Raw genomic sequence first — 24,444 nt, forward strand, 5'->3', positions numbered from 1 at the left:
AAGCCCCAATGTCCTGTTGTGCCTGGCTCATGGCTAAGACTTTGGACTTAAGCTTTCAACTTAAGCTTTCTCAGAAAGTCACCCCTGAGCAGCCTCTAGTCCAAGTCAGAAACTCCTCTTACACACTCTTGGGTTTATTCTGCACCTGCTCTCTCATCCCACCAAGGAGCTGTACTGCTATTGCCAAGGCAGAGTTAGGCCTGCAACCTTCTACACAGCATCCCCCACACTTCCTATGGTGCCTGGGACACAGAGGTGCTCAGCAGTTGAATAAATCTGGCCTGAGAGTCAAATCTGGCCCACTGCCTGCTTTTTTAAAACTAAGTTTTATTGGAACAGAGTCACACTCATTCACTTATGTGTCATCTACAGATACTTTTGTGCTGCAACAACAAAGCTGAATAGTTACAATGGAGATAGATGGCTTACAAAGCCTAAAATATTTATATCTAGCCCTCCATAGAAAAGTTCATCTAGCCTAAAATAAATGACGCTCGTCTGAGAAGTTTCATGTTGGCAGCAGCTACCCTGCCTGTTCAGCCAGACCTCCAGCGCCCTGGCACAGGCCCACTGTGGACAAGACCTGGAAGAGCAGAATTCAAACGTCATTGGGGAAGGTGGTGATTAGAACTACAGGTCTAGGCCAGGTGACCTTCAGACAAGATGGCCACATGATGGGACAACACACTGCTAGGAATGACTCCTATGGAGCTCTTGGTCCATGTATGCAAAGACTTAGGTCCAAGGATATTAGTTGTTTGTAACAGCACAACAAGGAGGAGGAGGCATACAATGTCCTTCGGTGGGGACTGGTTAAGTAAACGACGATACACCCATCAGTGGTGTCCTATGTTAACAAGATGGCGGCAGCACCATACATAACTTACAGAAAATGATCTGAGATGTGACACTGTGATCAAAAGTCTGATAATTGTGATACATATTTACAATAAAACATAGAGAACACTAGTGCACTTATTGAGCATCATATGATCATAGACTATTTCCTAAAGAAGATCCAAGAAACATGTCAATGGCTGCCTCTGGGAAGGGAAGCGGGGTTTCCAGAGATTCCTGAAGATAGGCCTCTGTCCTCTAAACCTGAAGTCTTATTGGGACACGGCTGGAAAGGAGAAAGGACTTTTCACTGTATGCCCTTTTATAATTTTCAAAATTTTAAATGACTATTCCCTTAAGAAAACAACAACAAAGCCAGTGCAATAAAGAAATCAATAAAATCATGGCAACCCACAGGACCAGAGGTCTTCTAGCATCTTGCAAGAGACTCCAAGGCCCCCCAGAGCCAGTCCCCAAAGGCCCCAAATTCCAGATGGTACTTAAGCCACCTCTCGGGGCACTCTGGGTTCCTTTTCCTTTGAGTAGGCTGTGTCTTACTGACAGCCGTGAAAATCAACTGGAGCCCATTTGGCTCTCCCCTCAGTGCCTGTTGATCGTTTATCTGTCACTCTTCATAACACTGAACAACCAGCCCTACAGCATGGCCAGGACGCTGGACATAGGAGGGAGCTCTGTGATCATCCCTATAGTCCAAGCCCTCATTTTACAGACAGGGAAACTGAGGCCCAGAGTGATAAAGGGATGTGCCCTGGGGTGTGTACTAGAAATGGTGACACTGGCCCACGCATCCCGCCTCCCAGGCCACAGTACCTACAGGCCAGCATACAGCCTGGATGTGGGTGAGGTGTCGGTTCCCTACAGGATAGAACTTCCTCATGTGAGTGTTGGATGCTGTGAAAAACCAGAGACAGCTGTGCAGAATGCAGACTTGTATAGAGTGATCTCTCAGAGAAGCCAGTCAGTCCCCCCAAAGAGAAATTTTTCCAGCTAAATCAAGCTGCTCTTAAGTGCCAAGTTACTTTTAAAATTTCAACTACTTTTTCACATAATCTGCTTGCAAATCACAGACTTCTCTAATTGTACTAAACAAAGTAAAGTAAATGACCTTGGGATCACTTACTTTGGGAGGCTGGGGGTGGCCCAGAGGTGGTGTAGGTTTGTTTACTGTGAACTTGACTCTATGGTCATTTCCCTGCTCAGGCACTACTTTGGTTGTCATTCAGTCCCTGACCCTTTCCAACCTCACTCTCAGCTCCCATCCCTATGATATAGCTCCTCCCAGAATGCACTGTGCACTTTTCTGCCCCAGTCCCTTTGCTTGTGCCTGCTTCTTGGGCTACCTACTTCATCTGCTAGGGAACCTCCTACTCAACCTTTAAGACTCAGCCCAAATGTCACCTTCTCTTTGAAGCCCCTTCCAGGGCTCTGTCCCCAGGTGAGAAGGGAAACCCTCACCTAGACTGTGGACACTTCAAAGGTGGGGACAATGTCTCTCTATCCACTCTCCTGGTGGTGGGGCTCAGACACTGCCACTGCTCCGTGTGACTAGCCATCTGCAGAGTTGAGTCCCAACTGTGAAAACTCAGTGGTACTTGTGTTGGCCAAGACCTAGACCATGAGAGTGAGATCAAAGTGCCTTTAATGTCAGCATATCCTAAACTTTAGGGCTGGAAGGAGTCACCATGACCCAGTGCCACCTGCCCATTGGGTGAGGAGCCTGAGGCCCACAGAGAGGGGAGTGCTTTCCCAAATCTGGGAAATCTGGGGCACCGCCAAGAACTAGTCATCTGACTTCCTTTCCGCAGCTCCTTCTCTACTGCTCTGACAAAGCAAACCACGGAGTCAGGGAACCATTGTGGTCTGAGGTGTAAGGAGGCTATTTTCCTGTGGTCTTTAAATGAACAATAAAAATTAGATGTAGTTGCTACTGTGCCAAGAGTTGACAAGAGGATTAAACAGGCTGTGAGGGCATGGGAAGGATCCCGAGGGACGGTTTGCAGTAACAGAACCACATAGTCAGGACACAGGGTCAGATGCAAGGAGAAACAAAACCCCTTACCAACACAAGGTGGCTCTATAGGAGCTCGAAAAGCCTAGCACATGACTGGTGCTCAGTGACTGACAATGTCAACAAAATGGTCAGGAATGATCACCTCCTCCAAGAAGCTCTCCTAGCCTGGATCCCCAGAGCACCCCATGTTTCTAGGTCCCCAGTGTCCACTTGCAATCCCTGCCACATAGTGGATGATAGTTTGTTGTAAAAATGGAGGAAGGTGGTGGTCGTAGCCATGGGTCAGAAGGTGCTTATGGCAATCCCTCCTCAGTCTGGACCATTTGTGGGCACCCTCCAACACATCCTGGTCCCTCTGCTGGGCCCAGCCAGGTAAGCTGAGCTGCTCACCCTGGGGCTTAGGGGGCAGGCCTGGTGGAGAACAGACCTGTGACTTCTAAGTGCCACTACTTGAGTTATGTGTATCTATTCAAGTGGATGGGAAATGGCCATTTGCCGGTCTTCTTGCAGGATCCAAGAGGCATGATGACATCAGGAAGACATTTGGAACCAAGTATCTGAGCTGCTACCTTCAATCAATGAAAGGCTCTTCCCTGACTCCCCCCGCCCTCCCTGCCCCACTTGCCCTTGAAATCACACAGTGCATCACACTTCCCATCAGGTGGCCCTAGGATACAATCAAAAGTGACCCCACTTCACCCCTCAAAGTCAACCCCCCTTTCCCTGGCTGGTAGCACAAGAAAGCCACTGCCAGATCCTTAGGTCTGACCTTCTGTGCGCGTCTATACCTGAGACAGAGCCCCTATCTCCCCCAAGTAGAAGAGGCAGCCCTGTGGCCAGGGGCCTGGACACACATCCCAGCGCCCCTCCACCCCCTGCTCTGTGTGCCCTTGGGTGAGTCACTCAGCTTCCTGGGGCCTCAATGTGTTCACCTGTAAAGCTTCCTTGCAGGAGTGGTGTGGGGCTTGGCAAGAACACTTGCAATGGTCTCGCCAGGGCAGGGCACCCAGGAGGCCTTCGGAACTTAGAGTCCCTCTCTCTGCTCCACCATTGCCCTGACAGGGCGGGCATGCTCACAGCGTGGGGCATCTATTGGTGTCATATCCTAGCTCCCTCATATCCGATGTTCGATCTTGCGATCTCGGACAAGTAGATAGGTCTTCCTGAGCCTCCTTTCCCAACTCCCTGCCTCTATCACCTCTTCCTTAAGTTTGGAGGCTGTTACCTCTCTAGACAGCCACGGTCACCCCTCAAGGGCACATACTCTGGATCAGCCGCTTTACAGAAGAGGTTGCATTTAATTCTCAACAACCTTCCTTTTACAGATATACTGTGGCTCGGAGAGGTCAAGTAACTTACTTAAGGCCACACACCTAGAGCCTGGATGATAGGGATTTGAGCCCAGGTCCATTTGGCCCCCAGGCCATGAATGAAACCACGAAGCCAGACCTACACTGTCTCCCCGCTACACAAAGTGCTTACTGAATGCAGGCTCTGTGCTAAATGCTTTACATGTAGCATTCACTTAAGCCTTCTCAGGAACTATTATATCCTCATCTGATCATCCAGAAAAAGAAACTGAGGCTCAGAAAGGCTAAGGAATTTAAAGGCAAACAGCCAGTAAGTGAGGATTGGAACCCAGAACTGTCTGATTCCTAAGTCTATGCTTATAACACTGTTCCCTTTGGTCTTCAAAGTCCAGTTCCAAGAAGTCCCCTGCAGAAGACTGTTTCCCTTCTCTACTGATAAAATAGAAATAATAAAAGCAAATCCAGCTCCAACCCCACCCCGCCCGCTGCCCCATTGGTCATGGAGTCAGACTCCTAGCTCAGTCCCCTTATTGGCAGTGTGATCTTGGGCATCGCCATTCTGAGTCTCAGTCTCCTTCTCTGTAAAATGGGAATGAATAACAACTCATATCACTGAGGTTGTTGTAAAGACCTTAGTGAGATACCCAGCACCAGGCCCTGGCTTGGGCCTCTCCCTTCCTCCGGCAACAAGTCCCCCCACCCCGGAGGGGCGGTGAGCTCACACTCAGAGGGTCCCTTGAACTAGCTGGAGACCAGGGACAAATCGAGTTCTGCGGTTCCAAGACTCACCCCCAGGCCTACTGTCTGGGAAAGAGCCAGACCCCCCAGCACATGCAGTTTCCAATGGACGGTGGCCCACTTGCTGTCACCTCCTCTGAGGGGCCTTCTGGGACACTCCCAGGTAAAGCACATCCCCTTCCAAGCCTCACGGCCTGTATTTATCTTGCTTAAGTGCTTGTGTACTCATTTACCTTCTGTCTCCTCCACCGCAATGAAGCTCTGTGAAGGGGGGGGGGCTTTTTTACCACTGCATCCCCCAGTATGGTCTGCAGTACATGCTCAATAAATGAGTGAGTCACGTCGAACCTGAGCCATTCTCATTCAGGGACAACCATGCATCCAGATGGGCAAGACCTGTGAGCCAGAAGGGAACAGCAGGCCCCCCTCCGTCTCCCCTTGTCTTTTTAATTTTTTTTTAAGATTTTAAAAATTTATTCATGAGACACACACACACACACACACACAGGCAGAGGGAGAAACAGACTCCCTGCAGGGAGCCCAATATGGGACTCCATCCTAAGACCCCGGGATCATGACCTGAGCCAAAGGCAGATGCTCAACCATTGAGCCACCCAGGCGCCCCTCTCACCCCTGTCTTATTTGACTTGAGCCAATGCCCTGCCCCTACTCACACCATAGATAGGTTATGGAGGGGCTGGGGGAAACCATCTTTCGAGAACACCAATTTTCACCCCCACTGTGTGTGCCCCGTACTAAAAAGGAGTCAGCAGCTAAAGATTTTATCAAAAAGATGCATCCCTTTGGCAAAGCAACTGACCATCCTTGACATATTTGGGTTTCTTTCCCAGTAGCTTTGCTTCAACTGGGGCCCATCTATCTTAAAGGGACGGTAAAGTGAGGTAAAGTGAGGGAACTGAGAAAGAAATACGGAAATCTGCAAGGCCTCGTTCTGTTACGGAACATCCCATCTGGTCCCCACTGATTCAGACGAGTGGCATTCCAGGGGGCCATTGGGGAAGTAGCTTGCTTACTCTTGAGCAGTGTGTTCACACAACAGAACAGCTACCGAAGGGGTGCCAAGCCAAGGCCCCAGCGGCCCTCTCCCTTAAAGAATAGATACGTTCATTTATAACAAGTGCCAGGGACACCTGTTTTGCAAACGGATGCCTCTCCTATAACAACGGCCTCTCTTAAGTGGGTTAAAAATTGCCCTCCACAATCTTCTTTATGTTATTGATTTATTTTATTTATTTTATTTATTTTTTTATGTTATTGATTTAAACAACACCTTCTCTTCTCTTATCCCAGTGGGAGGAAGACGGCAACCAGCTTGACTTGACTCCATTGATTCCAAATTAATGGACGCGGGATATATGTGATGTCTGATTCACTGTTTGAACAAACCTGTTAACTGAGACCATGTGCATTCCCGAGTGTTCCACAACTGTCCCCAACATTTACTACCACCCATTATGTGCTGGGCACTAGCTGGGGTATCTCAGAGGACGCAGAAGCAAAGGGATGTGGGCCCTGCCTTCAGAAGCTGATGGGTAAGGGGAATGCAGGCAAATCACAACCACCAGTGCCAGGGCAGCCTGGGTGGCCCAGCGGTTTGGCGCTGCCTCCAGCCTGGGGTGTGATCCTGGAGACCCGGGATCGAGTCCCATGTCAGGCTCCCTGCATGGAGCCTGCTTCATCTCCCTCTCCCTCTGCCTGTGTCTCTGCTTCTCTCTCTCTCTGTCTCTCATGAATAAATAAATAAAATCTTAAAACAAAACAAACAACCACCGGTGCCAGCTCTGTTCCCACACGAGTTCATGTAATCCCGACAGCAGTGCTACGACATGGGTCTGCATCCCATTTTATCAGGGAGGCCCTGAAGCCCAGAGAGTCTAAGTAATTTGTCTAAAGATGCACAACCTCTAAATGATGGAGCTGGGGTTAGCAGCTACCCATGCTGACACTCAGCCTGTGTTCTTTCTTCTCCACCAGTGGTTCTCAAAGGGTGGTCCCAGGGACAGCAACAGTCACGGTCACAGGTGGGTATCATTGCAAATGCAAATTCCCACACTCTGGGTGGTTCTGATGCCTGCCATGGTTTGGAAGTCTTGCAGCTGGTCAGGGCAATCAGGGCAGTATGGGAGCCACCTGCCTAGGGTCTGGACCATGAGCTGGGGCTGGATGGCCATTGAGGGAAGGCTTCCTGGAGGAGGTGATGCCTATCTTGGGAGATTCACGGGGTGGCCCAGTAAGAGAAGGGCACTCCAAGTATAGGGAACAGCATAGGCAAAGGCTTGATGAGCTTGGGAATATGTAATCGTGGTTCAGCATATGTATGGAGTATGAAGTGTGGGGAATCGGCCAGAGGATGAAGGGGGTAGAATTCTGCTGGCGGGATTTATCCTCAGGTTGGTCTTCCCAGTGACCACATAGCACATGTGTGCCAATTACTTAACACTGTTCTTTCCGTCAGGGAAACTATATCTTCTCCACTAATAGTAATCTTCACCATAATAAAGTCTCATTGAGAATAAATTAAATTTTCCCATAAAAACAAATCACCCAAACTAAAACACTGTTATGAAATCCTGCTTTGGGAGGGAGGGCGCCTGGGTGGCTCAGTCGGTGAAGGGTCTGCCTTCGGCTCAAGTCATGATCCCAGGGTCTTGGGATCGAGCCCCACATCAGGTTCCCTGCTCAGCGGGGAGCCTGCTTCTCCCTCTCCCTCTGCTGCTCCCCCCCTGCTTGTGTGTTCTCTATTAAGTGAATAAATAAAATTCTAAAAAAAAAATCCTGCTTGGATCCTGTATTATCAGCAGAAGGCCTGTGCTAGAGGCCTACTCTGGGTTTGTTTAACACACAGATTAGCAAGCACAGAGAATCCATGTTATATAGAACGCAGCCATAAAACAGAAGGATGCTTTTTATATCCTGATAAGGAATGAGATGTAAGATACATTGCTAGGTGAAACAAGTCAAGTGATGAATGCTATATTTGGGTAAAAAAGGAAGGGGGAGGAGTAAACACACACACATACTGACATATGCATAATACATCTCTGGACAGTGGTTACCTTTGGGTATATATTTATATCTTTAACTGTTGAACCGTGTGACTATATAATGCCTATAGAAATAAGATACCGTTAAGCCTTTTTTTTGAGTGCTAAAGAGGTGCTAAAGTCCTATCAGCACCGACCAACATTTTGGTCTTAAAGTAATTGGAAAGGCTGAAAGCACTGAGGGGAGAATCACAACCCTCTGGGCCCCATGTGATTTAGGTCCTTGTCACCGAATGCTGAGTCTGGGGCTCACCTGGAATCATTTCATACGGCTGGGGTTTCACACTTCCACCTGCTTAGTGGGTAACAGGGATCTGAGAATATACTTCTTTCAGCAAGAAATATCCTTAAGCATGTAGTGACTTCACTGCCACCTGAGGCTGGGGAGGGATCAGGCGGGCAGTAGCAGGTGGAGGGGAGGTCAAGGCTGTCTTCCTATACTCTTGGGAACAAGACTCAGCCGCCATCCCACTGTGTACCTCTTGCCCTGTGAAGAGAGAAGGTCAGGCCACCAGGGAGCACCACCTGCATGCTAGACCGGTGCCTGCAATTTGACACACACTATCCTGTGGAGAGTTATGCAGCCCACAAGAAAACCGTGACACAGAGAGGTTAAATGGTACACCTAGAGGTCGCTCCGAGAGTGGCAGAGCGGGGATTCCAACCAGTAGGTCACGCAGGAAAAGCCCAGGAGCCTCTGAGCCAAGGGGGCCTTGGGCTGACAAGGGAACGTGACTCCATGAAATAAGGGTAAACCCTGAGACCCAGATGGGGCCGCCCCAGACTCCTGGAGTGGATCCATAATGAGCATCGCTCATGCAACACAGCCCCCAGACAATTTTGGTCTCTCTCGCAATTTCCATAAATGAGTATAATTTATGTGTTAATAGCAAAGATATCAAGGTTTGGAAACCCCTGGAGTGTTAGAAATGCAATTTGTAATTATAAGCACACAACAATTTGTTCAATGTGTCAGCTCTGTCCGCAGTAATTATTACCCTGGTTAAGGGTAATTTCCGTCGTGCATAGGGACGGGAAGCCAGGAATGGGGGTGCTGAGCTTGGCCCCCCCATCACCCCCGGTTGTCTTCCTTGAGACCACTTCTATTCCCAAGATCCCTCCTATTCCCTCCCACAGTGGGCTGCATCTTGTGGCGGCTGCCCCCCCCCCAATCGTGGGCTTCTCATGGGCTCCGCCCTGCCTGCAGGCACCCAAGTAAGGACCAGGCATTCCTTCTTGGGAGGCATCCCTAGTGGATCCTACCTCCCACCCTCAGGAGGGCCCTCAGGCTTGCTTCCCATTTGTCCCTGACAGTCTGGGACAATACTGGACAGTCTGGATAATACTACCTTGTGATGAAGGCTCCAGCTCCTGCCCCTTGGCTTCCCTTAGTGACTACGTGAGGTTCTGCGGTTGGGACAGTCAGGTGCACTAGCAGTAGCTGCAGCTGTCATGTCCCCGAGCACCGATTCTGTGCCCAAGTCCGCGCCTGGTGCTCCATGGGGCTCACACAGGGTCTCGGCAAACTTCCCAGCCATAGGGAGCAGAGTTGACATCTTACAGAAGGGTACAGAGGCCCAGAAGTACCAAAGCACTTGCACAAGATGCAAGATCACGCGTCAGAACACGGGGAGCTGGGACTTTATACCAATGGATGGCCCAGGACATGAGGGTCCCCACTCTGGGATGCAGCCTCTGGTGGAAAGGGCACTTCTTCATTCAACCCATATTGGCTCCTCTTGTGCTTTAACTCCAGTGCAAGGTATGGCATTGGGGAGAGGAGAGCGGTTGGTGGGTAAGTGGCTCTGAAGGCCTCCTGGGTGTCCAGCCCTGGCTACGCTAACTGTTGGGCACTTGTCCTGTGCTTTACACACATGACTTGTGGACGCCCTTGCCCACCTTGTGAAGCTGGGACTTTATCCTTCATCACTGGCATTTCACTAGCCAAGGCTGCAGAGCAGAGACCTGGACCCCAGCACTCCTCTGCAAAGTAGGGGCTCACCTAGTGGCCCCCAGACTGGGTTTGGTGGCAAATTAAGATCAGCTTAAAAAGACAGTTCAGGGCACAGCTGTCTAAGATGAGGTGGTGACAGCTGTGGGCTGGAGTCACCAAACTGGCAGTCTGGGTGTCAGAGTGTGGTGCAGGTGAGGAGCAGGGGGGAAGTGTCGCTGACCAGAGTGGCCTCAACCCCACCTCTCACTAGGCTGGTCCTGACTGGGCTAGTCCACCTGCCACCGCTGGAGGGCTGGCGCCACCTGTCGCCCTTCTGGAGCACTGCAGCCTGGCCTTGCCAGCGCGGGGACAAAGCTCCCGGGCCAGGTACCCCGGCTCTGGGACAGGTATAGAGAGGGGCAGCTTGAGCCAGCTTCAGGACTCCAACCTAAGCTTCCTCATTCAAATCTCCTCCATCCTGCCTGAACAACCTAAGACACCCTTGTCCCCAACACTCCTTTGCTGTACAGAAGGAGGGCAGCTGGGTTAGGAAGCAGAGCAAGACTCAAACCCATTTTCACTGACATTTCAATCTAACAACAAATCATTGCCCTGATTCAAACCCTGGCTCTTCACTGCTTAAGAAATAGGGACCAAACTCCTTGCTATGCCCGCAAGGTCCTGCAGATTTGGCCTCTGCCCTCCCTACTCTGCCTCCTGCCCCTGGGCCTTTGCAAATGCTAGTCCCTCTGTCCAGCACACGTCTCTCTTTTCACCTGCTTAACTTGATTCCACCTTCATGCCTCAGCTCCTCTGGGGAGGCCTTGCCTGGCCTTCTCCCAGGCCCCCCTGGGAAATTCCTCCTAGCACCTGGTTGGTGTTGCTCATGGGAGCATTTCCCTCTCCTACGCTGGACAGCTGTGTGAGGATAAGGAACACGCCTGCTGGACTCACCACTTATTTCAGCTCCAGTGCAGTGCCTGGCACCTACTAGATGCTTGAGAAATATTTGTGGATGAAATCAATTATGTCTAGTTCACGTGAGTCCCTGTCCAAAATTAACATGCCTTCATAGACAAAGCATTCATTTCTCAAGGGACCAGACACAGAGATAAAGGTGTTTTATACTTGAGCTCAGGGTGGAGGATATTAGTAGACAATAAAGTAGGGGGTCTGTGCACAGATGTCCTGACCAGGAGTAGAAAGCCAGGAAAAGCCAGAGCTGACATGTGAACCCAGGTCTGTTTTGAGTCAAGCCATTCTGTGGCCCTTGAGGCCACAGACATATGGCCCAGCTCTCTCTGAGGTTTCATGCGGCTGGGTCTGCGCAAGGGGGGAGGAGAACCCACACCTAGGCATCTCTCCTTTGCTAGTGAGCAGGCTCAAGGCTGGTTCTACCATCAGCATGCCCGGCTCCTGAGTGTGTGAGAATCTAGAAAAGGCGCCCTCTTCTGGTGGACTCAGCCTCTTAGGCCCACACTTGGGAAGACTGCATTCTTTCTTTGCCAAGTGCTCTTACCCGTGCACAACCTGAACATCTGTACACTAGAAGTGCCTGGAGCTCCGCCCCACTGGGTGACTATGACCCAAGGTCCCTGTCTGCCCTCCTGACACTAGCAGTGGATCCTGCTCTTCCTTCGAGAGGGCAGGGAGTCTTCTGGTAAGGCTTTATAGTCATGCATGCAGGACATGTGGCCACATGTTAGCCACCAGCTGCCTTCCTTTCTCAGACCCTGGGAGAGGGAAAGCTCCAGTAAAAGCCCTCTGGGAGATTTACATGGCAGAGATAAGACACTGGCAGGTCCAGAAATCACAAGGCCCACAGAGAAAACATCAGCAAAATTTAGCACGGACTCAAGCTGCCTCATGGAGTACCATCAAAGCTTAATGGGAAGGTAGTGCATCAGGAGCGTTAGCCCAGGTGGGATGAGTGATATGTGGCTTGCTTGGGTCTTCGAGGAGATGGACCCCAGTCCTCTCGGAGAGGCTGCGGCACATCCTGGGCTTTCTGTACTGAGTCAGGAGCTCTGAGGAGGTCAGGGCTGGCTCAAGGTCACCCAATAGCCAGCTGGCAGTCGGGCTGGGCCCACGCCAGGTCCCCAGGCTCCACCCTTGCTCCAGACCCAGCTCTGCTGGAGTGGGGAGGAGGGGGAACTGGTCTCCAACTTGGGCCTTCACTGGGCACAAGGGACCGTTCTTTGCAGCTCAACAATCCCCCTGTTTGCCCTGTGCCAGGCTACTGCCTCCCTCGAGTCCTGCTGACGAGAAAAATCTGGTGCCAGCGTCCACAAATATGTGTGCCTTCCAGAGGGAGGAGGCAGTCAGGCTCTCTAGCCGAGTGGGTGGATTTAAAGGCCCAGAGGGAAGTCACAAGATGGGGGCAGAGCAAGCTACCGGACGTTTTCTTTAAAATACAGTGAAATGAAATACGGTGCAGGGAATAAATATACACACACATATCCATCTCCTGAATGTTTCTGACCAGATACCCCCAAATGCTCTTCATGTTTGCTCTGAATGGGGGGGGGCTGTGGGGGCATATGTAGTTTTCATTATATATTCTTACAACGTTGAACATTTTTCCAGATGTCTGTTTTCCTAAGCAAATATTAAACCCATAGAAATGAACCAAAAATAAAAGGCCCCAGAAGAAAGGAAACATCCAGGAGCTCAGAATTTCAGAGGACAGAGGAAGCTTGGATATTGACCTTCCCGGTAAAATAAAACAAAAGCTGAGATGACCTGTGCTTGCTGGGAGCTGGGCCATGTTTATGGCCCATTGGAACACGGTTCCATTTTGGCCTCAGAGTGACCTGAAGAGGCAGGCCCTATCACTGTCACCCCCACTACACAAAGTAGGAGACACTGCCCAAGTCCTAGCCACTAGCTTGGGCTGGTTCTTGCTCCTGGCCTCCACTTCCTCCCAGGGACCCACAGTTCTCAGAGAGCCCCGGGGAGCAGAGACACTGCTCCAGAGGGAATGCACCTGGTCAGGCATCCGAGGGGAGTCCATGGGTGGCAGTGGCAGCGGCAGGAGCAGAGCCTGTGACTTCCAGGGTCACAGAGGGAGGCTGCTGAGATATGGGCAGGGCCACTCTCAGCCCCAGCCCCTGCTGAACCACAGCCCCTCTCTGGGCCTCAGTTTCCTCATCTATTAAAGACTCACCTCACAGGTGAGTCTTCTGTGTTTTGCTTGGGAGGAGGAAAGCATATCCAAGGGGAGTTGTGTGGTGCAGAGAAGGTGCTGGTTCTGTACCCACTTCCTCCCTCCTTCCCTGCCCTGGTAACTCCACGAGCAATAAGGCTGTGCCCTGCCAGGCCAGGTTCTGGCCACCGCCCAGGGAAAGGCAGCGGGGTCCAGAGGGTCCACTGGAGGTTGGCAGCGACCCCTCCCATCTAGTGGGTGCACCCTGGACACTGAAGAGGCTGCAGAGTCCCTTGGGAGACAGGTGGGCAGGGTGCCTGAGCGTGTGTGGGCCGGAGTGGGTCTGTGTGGTGGCCTGAGATTTGGCAGGTCCTCCACCTCTACCTCTCGCTGCCTCAAACAGACCCAGATCCACAGGGCTTAGGAGGGGATGTTTATTTCCTAGATGGAGGAAGCCAGAGCTGTGCGGGGAAGACACGGCCAGGATCACCCTGGCCCTCCCTTACCTTGGTCCAGCGCCCTGGGAGGGGGCCTCCTGCCGCAGACAGCACAGCCTCGCTGGCCTCCGGGGCCTCCTCTGCGGCCCACGTAGGTGAGCTCCCTCGGCCCCTCCCTGGCCTGTGCAGTGGCCAGCGTGGGTCATAAGCCTTCAGCCCCTGCTTAATCCGCCAGAGCCCTAGTCAGCGCCAGTGGGACACGTGACACTTACAGCCCCACAGACCTGTTTGGCAGGAGTGGCAACTGCTCTGGTGGGGGAGGGCTGCCGGCCCAGCCACCTTGCCCTGGGGGGCTGTCCTGGATCGCCACACTCCTGCTGGCTCTTCCAGTCCAGGGCTCCTCCCTCCCAGCCTTCCACCTTCCCGAGAAAGATATGGGTACACGGGAGGTGGGGGGGCACGCCTGTCACCAAACGGTGCTGGGTATGGGCATGCACGCACGCACTCAGAAGGGGATCCTCATTTCACACCATATATGATGTAGATTAAGCTTCAGGTAGATTAAAGATCTGATCTGATGTAAAACATACAGAAGAATATTCATGACGACAGAGGACGAAAGGATTTCTTAAAACACAAAACATTGATAATAAAGCGAAAGATAGGAGCGCCTAGGTGGCTCAGTCAGGCAAGCGTCTGCCTTTGGCTCAGGTCATGATCCCAAGGTCCTGGGATCCAGCCCTGTGTTGGGCCCCCTGCTCAGCAGGGGGAGTCTGCGGCTCCCTCTGCCCCTCCCCCCACTGGTGCTCTCTCTCGAATAAATAAAACCTTAAAAAAAAATAAAGCAAAAGAAAAATTTGACCGCTTAAATTAAAAATTCTGAAATGAAGATGTTCACCCCAAGACCCCAGAAAAAGTAAAAAAGGCAAGATATTTATAATGTATACAAATGATCAAAGATTCAAGTCTCAAATGCCTAAAGAATCCCCCCAGATCAAGAGGAAAATAAAAAGAGAGCCCAAGATGGACAAAAGACTGGACCAGGCACTTCACCGAAGAAGAGGTCCAAATGGCCAATACACAGACAAAAATGGCCCAACCTCACTGGCAATCAGGGAACTGCAAATTAACACCACCGCGAGAAACCATTCCACGCCGGCCTGGTGAGCAACAATGGCAAAGACTGATCATACAGGGTGCCAGGGAGAAGGGAGCGGAGCAGGAGGAAATGACCACACATCCTCCTTTATGCCCCAGTTAGAGGTAATGTGCTAGAGAAGTGAATGCCATGTGCAGTAGGACACAGGTTCAAGGACGACAGACCCAAACTAGAAGTCACCCACGTGTCCATCACAGTGGACTGGACACATAAGCTGCAGCCCCAGTTCTATGAGGGAATACTCCACAGCAGCAATAAAGACTCACCGCGGCTACTTATGGCTGATGAGCCCCCACGGCCGTGACTTCAAGCTAAAGAAGCCAGACCCAAATAAATACCTACAGCCTGAGTCTATTTACAGACAGCTCGGAGATAAGGAAAATAGAATAACCCTGTAAAGAGTCGTTCAGCTAGGTGGTAAGAGCAAGAACAGGAGCATTATTATCACAAAAGTCAAAATGGTGAGAATCTTGGAGGCGTCATGGTTGGGGATGAGCAGAAAGCGGGGTCAGGAGGAGGGTGCTTCTGGCAACGCTCAGCCTCTTGACCCAGGTGGTAGGCGCGTGTATGTTTCTCTAATTTTTCTTTAGGCTGCCGCATGTATGTCTTTTCACTTTCCTGTGTGACAGATTACATTTCACATTTAAATAGGCACAGTTATGTGGTATGGGTCGGGGATAGCTGTGACCGCAGAGCCACCTGCCACAACCTGCCACACCTCGACACAATGGCCACTGCAGCCACATGGGACATCTGAGCTGAAAGGACTCATCCTACCTTCTCATTGTGGAGATAAGCGCTGAGGATCAGAGACAGAAAAGAACTGGTCCAAGGCTGCACAGCAAGTTGGGGCCAGGACTGGAATCTAGGTCTCAAACTACAGTTCTCTCCTCTTCCTACTGAGAGAATTTTCCCATTGCCAATCACCTTTAACACCAATAGGGTCAGACTCATTCTGTTTGGCACTTAGCACTCTCTAAAATTGTCTTTATTTGCTTACTTATTCATTGCGGGTCTCAGGACACTAGAACAAAAGCTTCTGGAGGGAAGGGCTTTTTTGTCTGTTTGGCTCCTGTGGTATCACAGTACATGCTCCCTAAATATTTGCTGAATGAATAAATGAATGGGGCTGACAATTCTATTTGGACTTGGAGGCCCTAGAAATACTTAGTGGCTCCTGTGATATCCCCCAAAGGAGAAAATGAAAAATAACCATATGACATTGACATTTTCTCAGAATCACTTTCATACTGTCTTAGGTGGCTGGCACTGTCACCCCCCATCTTCAGGAGTAGGAAGCTAAAACTTAGGGAGGTCTAGTGGCATGTCCCAGGTCATGAAGCTGGGAAGTTGAGAGCTGGTGTTTGAACCCAGCCCTAGAGGCAGGCCGGTCCTCAGCCAGTCCACCCAAAGGATCCCCGTATCAGGATCTGCATGCTTCAGCCCCTCCTGCCCCGCACTCCCACCCCTACCCCTTTCAGGTGCCAGTTACAACTTCCAAAGTGTATTCTGGTCTCTTCCAAACTCCTTTGGCCCAGGAAGGGGAAGGGACTTGTTCAAAGTAACAGGGAGTCCAGCTCTCTGCCCTCAAACTTCCCAAGGTAGTGTGACCAACAGTGACCCTGCGCTGCCCATGGACTTGCCATAAGACGTTCAATTTCCATATTGCAAAAAAAAAAAAAAATTCCATATTGCTCCACTTCATACCAAATCCTCAGTGCCCACCCCCGCCCCCACCCGCCCGCTAAGTCCAAAAGCTGGTCCTAGCTCTGCATCTGGATGAGCTGAATAATGTAACATTCCCAGAATACCCTCAGGTAACTGGCTTTATTAAAACACCCTGGCATGTAGCACTTTACAAACCTATATTACCATCCTGATAGCTTTCACCAAGCCCTCAGATAATAATTAAAAAAAAAAAAAATCATTGGCTCTTGGGCGCCTAAACCAACTGATTCAAATCCTCTCTACTGCCTCAATTTGCCTACCTCCGGTGAAGGGAACTCACCACCTCCCAAGGCAGCTGGTTTCTTGTTTGGATCGAGCTCAGTTGAGCACAACAAAAACTTGTATTAGCCCCCCGCACTACAGACTATGAGAGGCCTCAGCCACCATTCTGGCCTTGGGGCATTCAGTTTTGATTGTGTTATCCCAAAAGGATGGGACACAGCACAGGCTAGGATTACCTTCTAGAGAGGCAGCATGTGAGAGGCCCAAGCCATTATATCCCCACCACATATGGCACGTGGATTTATGTGGGTCAGCCTGGACTCTGCTTACTTGAGAACCCTTCCCAGAGGGATGCCTCCCTAGGAGCATCTGGGCATGAAAACTGGCAAACTGTGAGGCCCTGGGTCCCAAGGAACTGAAGCAATTGTCACAGGTGGTAGGTGGGAGGGTGCAGCATTCCAAATCATTCTTGCTGGCCTGTGGGGGTGACATCATTGTTTTAATATTATGCTTCCAGAACCTTCATACACATTAGTGGATGGGTCTGTGGTTTTGCAGATGAGATGGGATAATATATGTGAGAGCCACCGTGACAGGGTCTGGCAAGGAGCAGATGCTTACAGAATGTTCGCTGGGTTTGAATTGCAACCATGCTGGATCAGAAGGCCGTCTACACATAGTTCTTCGAAGAGTACTGAGACCTTGGCTGCCTGTACCCTGCCTTCTCAAGCTGGCACGTGCTGGGGCAGCCCTACTGAATGGCCCGGAGAGCAGGAGGGGATTCCTGAAGGCTGGTGTCTCACCTACGCCTCTATGGGCTGTTGTTCTACTCAGGGTAACAACAGTACCCCTGAGGGGAGGACACAGGACTCAGGGTAGGCTTTGCCAAAGTGGTGACATCGATGAGACCGTAAGTATGAACAGAGGTTTCTAGGGAAGATGTTACTCCCAAAAGCAGGTTTGAGTTATACTTCACCACAGCAACCACCAGATCTGAGTACGGGACACCCCAGTCCACACGGACCTCACCAAGATGATGGGGCTTTGCCCAGCCTCTCGTACGCAAAAAACCATTCCTCGTAGGAATGCACAACCCCATTCCTTATCTCCTGATTCTGAAACACCAGCCAGGAGTGATGAGACCATACCCTGGTGCCCAAGACCATCCCCTCTTAAGAACAGTGGCTGGCTGGGCTCTTTTAGGCTAGCTCACCCCCCACCCCAGTCCTCCGAGCACTGGTTTGGAAGAAAGCTGGAGGCACAAAGGGTCCCAGGTTCTAGCCTGGCCTTGGCACTTCCCTCCTCACAATGGGGAAGGCGCAGCTGTGGGCCTAGCAGGTATGAGGTGGGCAGGGCAGGGCGGCTGGTTAGAGTGACAGCTGGAAGGGCAGGCAGCCATGGGGCCCTTTTAGGCAGCCTTGAGAGAGGATGGCAACTCTGGTCATGAGACCCAAGATTACTTAATGTTTGCAAACTGCAGGAGCCAGAGTCCCCTGCAGAGGAAGGCACCAGTCCCCTTCCTTGTCCCTCCACTGCAGGCATCTCTATGGGAACACCGAGTCCTCTGAGTGTTCCCTAGACAGCAGCTCCCCAAGGATGGCTGGTTTGCCGGAGAGTTGGGGACAGGGGGATGCTGTGTGACCTTGAACATGTTTCTGCCTCTCTCTGGCCTCAGTTTCTCCAGCTCTAACAAAGGATTGGCCCTAGGATGCTCCTTCCAGCTCTGATGCTCAGTGGCTGGACTGTGGGCATTGTGGCACAGGGGCACCTCTTAGGCTCATCTTTTCTGCCTGGGGGTATGGAGTAGGGGGACAGGAAGGGGGTGAGGCTGTTTCTCTTCTCTCCTTTCAAACACAATTGCTGGGCTCTGGCCATATGTGGGTTCAGAAGCTCGGCCACCTCATCAGCCCAAGGGAGGAGCCAGGCATAATCTGGCAGCAGAGGAGAGGACCAGAGGTACATTCCTATGTCACCTAGTTCAGCGTTGCTCTGAGGGAGCTGCACAGGCCAGCATGTGTGTTGTCTGCTGGGGACTGACCAGCGTGGCTTGTCCAAGTGCACAAGCAGACCCTGGGCTCCTAGAGCAGAACAAGGGCTCCTCTCCCCGCCCCCTCGCCCCAATTATAGAGCATGCTCAGAGTGGAATGTACAAAGCTGACCAAGCAGAGCAGACTGCTGTCCCCGTGAGCCTAATCTCGCGGACAGGCCCAGGGGAGGGGACACCCACTGTCATCTTTCTGCTCCCTTTGCTCCAGGAACAGATCAGCTGTGACAGTTGGGAGGTTGCCAATTTAAAGTGGCAACTGCCTGGCAGAAACATGGGAGGGGGGTTTCCCCATCACTGGGGTGGGGGTGGGGACAGCCTTGACTCCCCTATGCCAAATGTCCCTGCCCCTACAGTGCCCAAGAGCAGCCCCTCGGGACAGGGCAGGGGGTCCCACATCCGGAGCCCCCTGGCCCAGCAGGGACCCATCTCAGGCTGGCAGGTGGGGCAGGGTATCCTGACACCTGAAACGACCGCATCTGTTCTCAGATCCCCGCTGCCTCCTGTCCTATTTGGGGCTGGGTCCAAAGAGCGCCCAGGCTGTTGCAGCCCTCCAGCTCTGCCGCCTACACAGACTGCTGGCCCCTGGGGTCTGACCCCAGCGGCCCCTGGAATAAAAACCAGCCTCTTGCCCACGTGGTGGCAGGAGGAGGGGTTGCCCAAGGTCACACAGGGGGTCAGGGGCAGGGCTGGATGTGGACCCAGTCCAGCCCCAGCTCCTCACTCCCTCGCTGGACGCGTCTATCTGCTCCCGGCGAATTCCTGGGATGCCTCAACCTCCCGCCCTGCAGGACCCGGCGGCGGGATTACTTCGCCCGGAGGCAGGGCAGGGAGGGGCGCGGAGGGGAGGAAGGGGGAGCGCCGCAGGGGGCCGGCGGGGGAGGCAAGCTGCGCCCCGCGACCCTCGGAGCCTGGGTTCACGTCCCCCTGCCCCGGGAGGCAGCCAACTGCATAGACGCGGAAATGGGGCACCCTGAGCTCCCCTCCCCCAAGAGCGCGGTCAGCAGCACAAGGTGTCGGACCAGCGCTCCGCAGAGCCGCGGAGGCCGAGTCTCCTGCGTCCTCCCCGCAGGCGCCCGGAGAGCGACGCCCGCAGAGCCCGGCTCCGGAGCCTGGCGCTGGCGCAGCGCCCGCGTAACCCCGGCCCCCAAGCCCCGGAGCCCGGCGGCCTGGGAACCCCGGCCCCGGCCCCGGCCCCGGCCCCGCAGAGCCGCCCGCGGTCCCCCTCCCTGCCCCGGGCCCCGGGCCCCGGGCCCCGGGAGCGGCCCGCCGGTCCGCAGAGCCGCGGCCCAGCCCCCGGGGCGGAGGGACCCCCGCGCCGCCCCGCGCCCGCCTCCTACCCCGCGGGTCCGCCTCCTACCTCCGGGTCCGCTGCAGCCCGAGCGCGCGCCGTCCCCGCGGCGGGAGTGGAGCGCGGGCGCGGCCCCAGCGCGTCGGGCCGGGGGGGCCGGGGGGGCCGGGGGGCCGGGGGCGCCGGCAGCGGGAGCCGGAGCCGGAGCCGGAGCCCAGCCCGAGCCCGAGCCCGAGCCCGAGCGCCGCCCGCCCTCCCACCCGCGCCGCCACCGCGCGCCGTGACCTTGGCTGCGGCCTCGCGGCGCCCGGCCTCAGTTTCCCCCCTTGGAAAGGTGCGCGCGGGGCGGAGGGAGGGCGGCTGCAGTCCCGGCCGCCGACGTCACCCGGCCCAGACGAGCGGCGGCGCCGGGTCCGTGGGGCCTCTGCAGCCGCCGGGCCGGGGCGGGAGGGGCCTGCGGCGTGGGCGCCGCCCCCGCGCCCCCGCGCCCCCGCGCCCCCGGCCCCGCACCCCCGCGCCCCCGGCCCCCGGCCCCCGGCCCCGCGCCAACCGCCAGCGAGCGCCGCGCCGCCCGAGTCCGCGCCCCTCCCACGCGGCCCTCCCCGCTCGCCTCCCCGCCGCGGGTGCGAAAACCGGGCCCGGAGAGGGGCGGCCGGGCCAGGGCTGCGCGGGCGGGGGCTGCTCCCACCCACGGGCCGCCACGCCCCAGGCCCCCCGCGGCCGCGCGGCGCCTCAGCCACAGCAGACGGACTCGGCCCCCGCTGAATGCTGGCCTGGGACGGGCCTCGGGGGTGCGGCAACGGCCACGGAGACCGGGGGGCACGGTCCGCGCGGGGGCCCCAGTCCGCGGGAAGGAGCGGCGCACAGGGGAGGCCGGGCCTGGGAGAGGCAGGACGCGGGCAGAGGCTCCGGGTGCGCGCGGCCCCGGGTGTAGGGGAGGGAAGGCGGGCTCTGAGCACCGGGAACACCCAATCAAAACAAAACAAAACAAGCACAACACCGACACCGACACCGACACCGACACCGACACCGACACCAGCGTCTTCCTCCCTAGGCAGCGGGGAGCCCCCGACCAGCTTGGAGCAAGGCGGTCCGCGGTCCGGGCCGCGTTTTAGGAGGCGCCCCCTGGTGGCCGAAAGGGGCGAGACAGCAGGCCGGAGGGACGCGTCTGCAGTGGCCGGGCGGAGAGGAGCCGGCTTAGTGATGTAATGAGTCTCGGTCCGCCCCACCACCCACGCGCTGTGTGCCCTTGGGCAAGGCACTTGCCCTCTCTGGGCTTCTGGGAGGGAAAGAGCCTGATTTTCAGCTCTGATATCTCGTGGCCCTGGATACTGGGGCCAGGTGGCAATAGCAGACAGTAGATCCAGGAAGGGACAGAGCAGAGCTGAGAGCTGGACATTTTGTTCAGCACTCTGAGACTTATTTCATTTACTTGTGGCAGAAACTACTATCCCAAGTTCACAGACAAGGTCACTGTAGCACAGAGAGGGTAAGTCACCTTTCCAGGCTCACACAACTGTGAAGCGTCTGAACTGAGCTTTGAACACAGGCCTACAAAGCTGCGGTCGAGATGGGGGACCTGACCACCTCAGTCTTGCAGCATTTATTGAGCACCTAGGGCATTCTGAGAGTATACGAGGCACTGGTGACAGAGGAATAAGGAACAGTCCAGCTCCTGGTGGCTTTTCCTCACCCTCACAGCAAACCAGTGTTCACTAGGAGGGTGGTCTTTTGGGGCAAAGCATGAGTCTCCTCCCTGAACCTCCCATTACATTCTTCTGTATGTTGGAGGTTGTGTGTGTGTGTGTGTGTGTGTGTGTGTGTGTGTGTGTGTTTTAAGAACTATGAATTAATTTTATAATTTCAAAAAAATTTTTTTCAAAAATATTTTTAAAGGAAGAAAAGATGCTTGTAGTTTTGATAACTGAAAATGTTCTACTGGAAAAGCCACCTCCTTTTGTCATCAGTGCCAAGAGTGAGTTATCTGGCTGACTGGAAGGCAGGTGAGGGAACTGAGAACATCAGGTGTTCCTGAAACTGTTCAGCCAGGGCAAGTCTCATCACCTCTCTGAGCCTCACTTGAATTCATCTATAAAATGAAAACTAATGATAAAAAACCCCCACCCTGCCTCCCTTCAAAGGCTGCTGTGTGGATCAACCACGATATTGCATAAAAAGGTTGTGTAAAGTGCACTGTATAAATATTCTTATTTCCAGAAATGAAGGAAGAAATATTGATAAATTTAACTATGTAAAAATTAAAGCTTCTGAATAGAATAAAAAATACCACAAAGTTAAAAAAGGCAAATGGTAAACTTAAAAAAATGATCTGCAGCCCATATGCCTGAAGTTAATTGAAGAAAATGAGATGAACATTAATTTTCCTCATGCAGAAAGAGCTCTTTCAAATCGATAGGAAAAGATGACTAACCAATTAGAAAAAAAAAAAAAAGAGCAAAGGATATGAACAAGCAGTTCATGAAAAGATATTCAATCTCACTTGTAATTAAATGCATATTAAAGAAATACAAATCAGAATATAACAAGCTCATCATTTTTTGTGACCTATCAAGTTGGCCAAAATGAACAAATTTGGTAATACGTTTGTTGTTGAAGGTGGGGGGATATGCACACACTCACAAACACTGTCTGGTGAGGTGCAAGGTAGGTGCCACTTTTTTGAAGGGTGATCTGGCAAAGCTAAGCAGCCTGGGAGTATAAAAATACAAGGATAGCCAGTAGTATTCTGCGTAAGCAAACAGAGAAGCACCTCTGATGTCCAACAGCAGGGGATGAAGAAATGGCATGAAGACACGTAAGCTGGGACTGTGTCCTGGGACGCATTGATAATGATCACCCTCAGAGGTAATCCTGATAAGTGGGAAACGCAAGATGTGGTTCAGGGTATGGTGTGTTACCTTCCACATAAAAAAGACATATACCTGCTGGCACATGCATGTATTCTCTCTGACAAAGACGCTTAAGAAACTGGAACAGCGGTGCCTTGAGGAATGGCATGGAGAATTGGGGCCAGGGTGGAAAGGAGACAGGCTTTTCACTGAAATGTTCTGTTTAAATGTGTGTGTTTTTTTTCTTTTTCACTATATGCATGTAGTACTGGTTTTTGAAAAGTAGGTTGAAAAAAATAATCGTTTGTGAAGCTGGGCAGGGAGTTTCTGGGGCCTGCTCTGACATAAGCTGGGGATAACTCCCGACGTGACCTTGGAGCAGGATGGTGTCCCTCTAAGCCTCAAGGTCCTCTCTATCTAGTGGATTGGAAGTGCGAGATAAGAGTTCCAAGGCTCCTTACGGCACTGATGCCATGCCAGCCCCAGGACCTTCTCCCCAGATAAGCCAACCAGCTATGGAATGGCTGCTTGGGGAGGTAGGGGGCTCCCCACCCTTGGACCTATGGCAGCAGAGGCCAAGGGTCAGTTACCCTGGGGATGGCAGCTTGCATGACTTCTAAGACCCCTCCTGGCATGCCAATATGCTGTTCTTTCTTCCTTCTCCCATTCACAGTGCCCTGCCCGGAAACTCTTGGTTCATATTTCTTCTCCAGGTTACCCCTGGCAACATCCCATCTGTCTAGGTTAGAGGTCAACTCTGGGGAGCAGGGACAGATGACACAGCACCAGGCACCCATGTGGGGTTGAGATGTCGTGGGGCAAAGCTGTGGGCTGGGAAACTGAACCTCTTGCCCTACCCAGAGATCAGCCCTGGCTTCAGTCCTGCTCCTTTCACCTTCATAGGCAGCTCTCCATCCCCCCTCCTCTCTGATTCACCCCTGGTCATCACCCAGAATGTTTTGTGGCTCCCTAATGCCCACCAAGCCAACCTGACATTCTTCAGCTGGACATTCAAGGGTTTGCACTCTCTGACCTCAATTTACCCTTGTAACCCTTCCCTCCATCCATTATGTCTCTCTCTCTCTTAAATATTTTATTTATTTATTTATTTATTTATTTATTTATTTATTTATTTATTTATTTATTTATTTATGAGAGACACACACACACAGAGAGGCAGAGACATAGGCAGAGGGAGAGTCAGGCTCCTCACAGGGAGCCCAATGTGGGACTTGATCCCGGACCCCGCAGATGCTCAACCACTGAGCCACCCAGGCGTCCCCATTATATCTCTTCTTTAAAGCAGTTTTCAACGATACAGATTTAATTACATCCCTCCCTTGCTTGAAACTCTTCTATGGCTCCCAGTGACCTGTAGAATAAAGTCTAAGTGTCACCAGCTAGACCCCAAGACCTAACATTTTTTACTCCCGTGCTTGTACCCACTAACCTTTGTCTTACATTTTCCCTTAAGCTCTTCTTTTCGGTTTACCTCTTAACTCAGGCAAATGAAACCCAAAACCACTCCTTAGGTGATGGCGACTGTCCTCATAAGACATCCATGGCTCAGACAACTCAAACCTTTTGAGCTAAAACCCCAACTCACACCCACACAGGGACTGAGGAGTGGCCTCTGGTATGACATACCATTACC

General features: G+C 52.7%; 1 protein-coding gene across 13 annotated transcripts in view; it reads right to left on the minus strand.

Moving 5' to 3' along the window:
• Window positions 1–24,444, minus strand: part of IQSEC1 (IQ motif and Sec7 domain ArfGEF 1) — a 377,635-nt gene that overhangs the window by 72,740 nt on the left and 280,451 nt on the right. Inside the window, exon 1 of one of the 13 annotated variants that reach the window (XM_072784973.1) lies at window positions 20,011–20,077. The exons of 11 other annotated variants lie outside the window; for them this stretch is intronic. Coding sequence is in view for 1 of the 2 variants with exons in the window: in XM_072784962.1 (XP_072641063.1) it covers window positions 13,567–13,703 (137 nt within the window). In the remaining variant the exon portion in view is untranslated. Of the gene's footprint in view, window positions 1–13,566; window positions 13,754–20,010; window positions 20,078–24,444 lie in introns of those variants that run through there. One more of the 13 variants, XM_072784962.1, reaches the window with a different exon arrangement.

Source organism: Canis lupus, chromosome 19 (genome assembly GCF_048164855.1).
Source record: "Canis lupus baileyi chromosome 19, mCanLup2.hap1, whole genome shotgun sequence".
NCBI classification, from domain to species: Eukaryota; Metazoa; Chordata; class Mammalia; order Carnivora; family Canidae; genus Canis; species Canis lupus.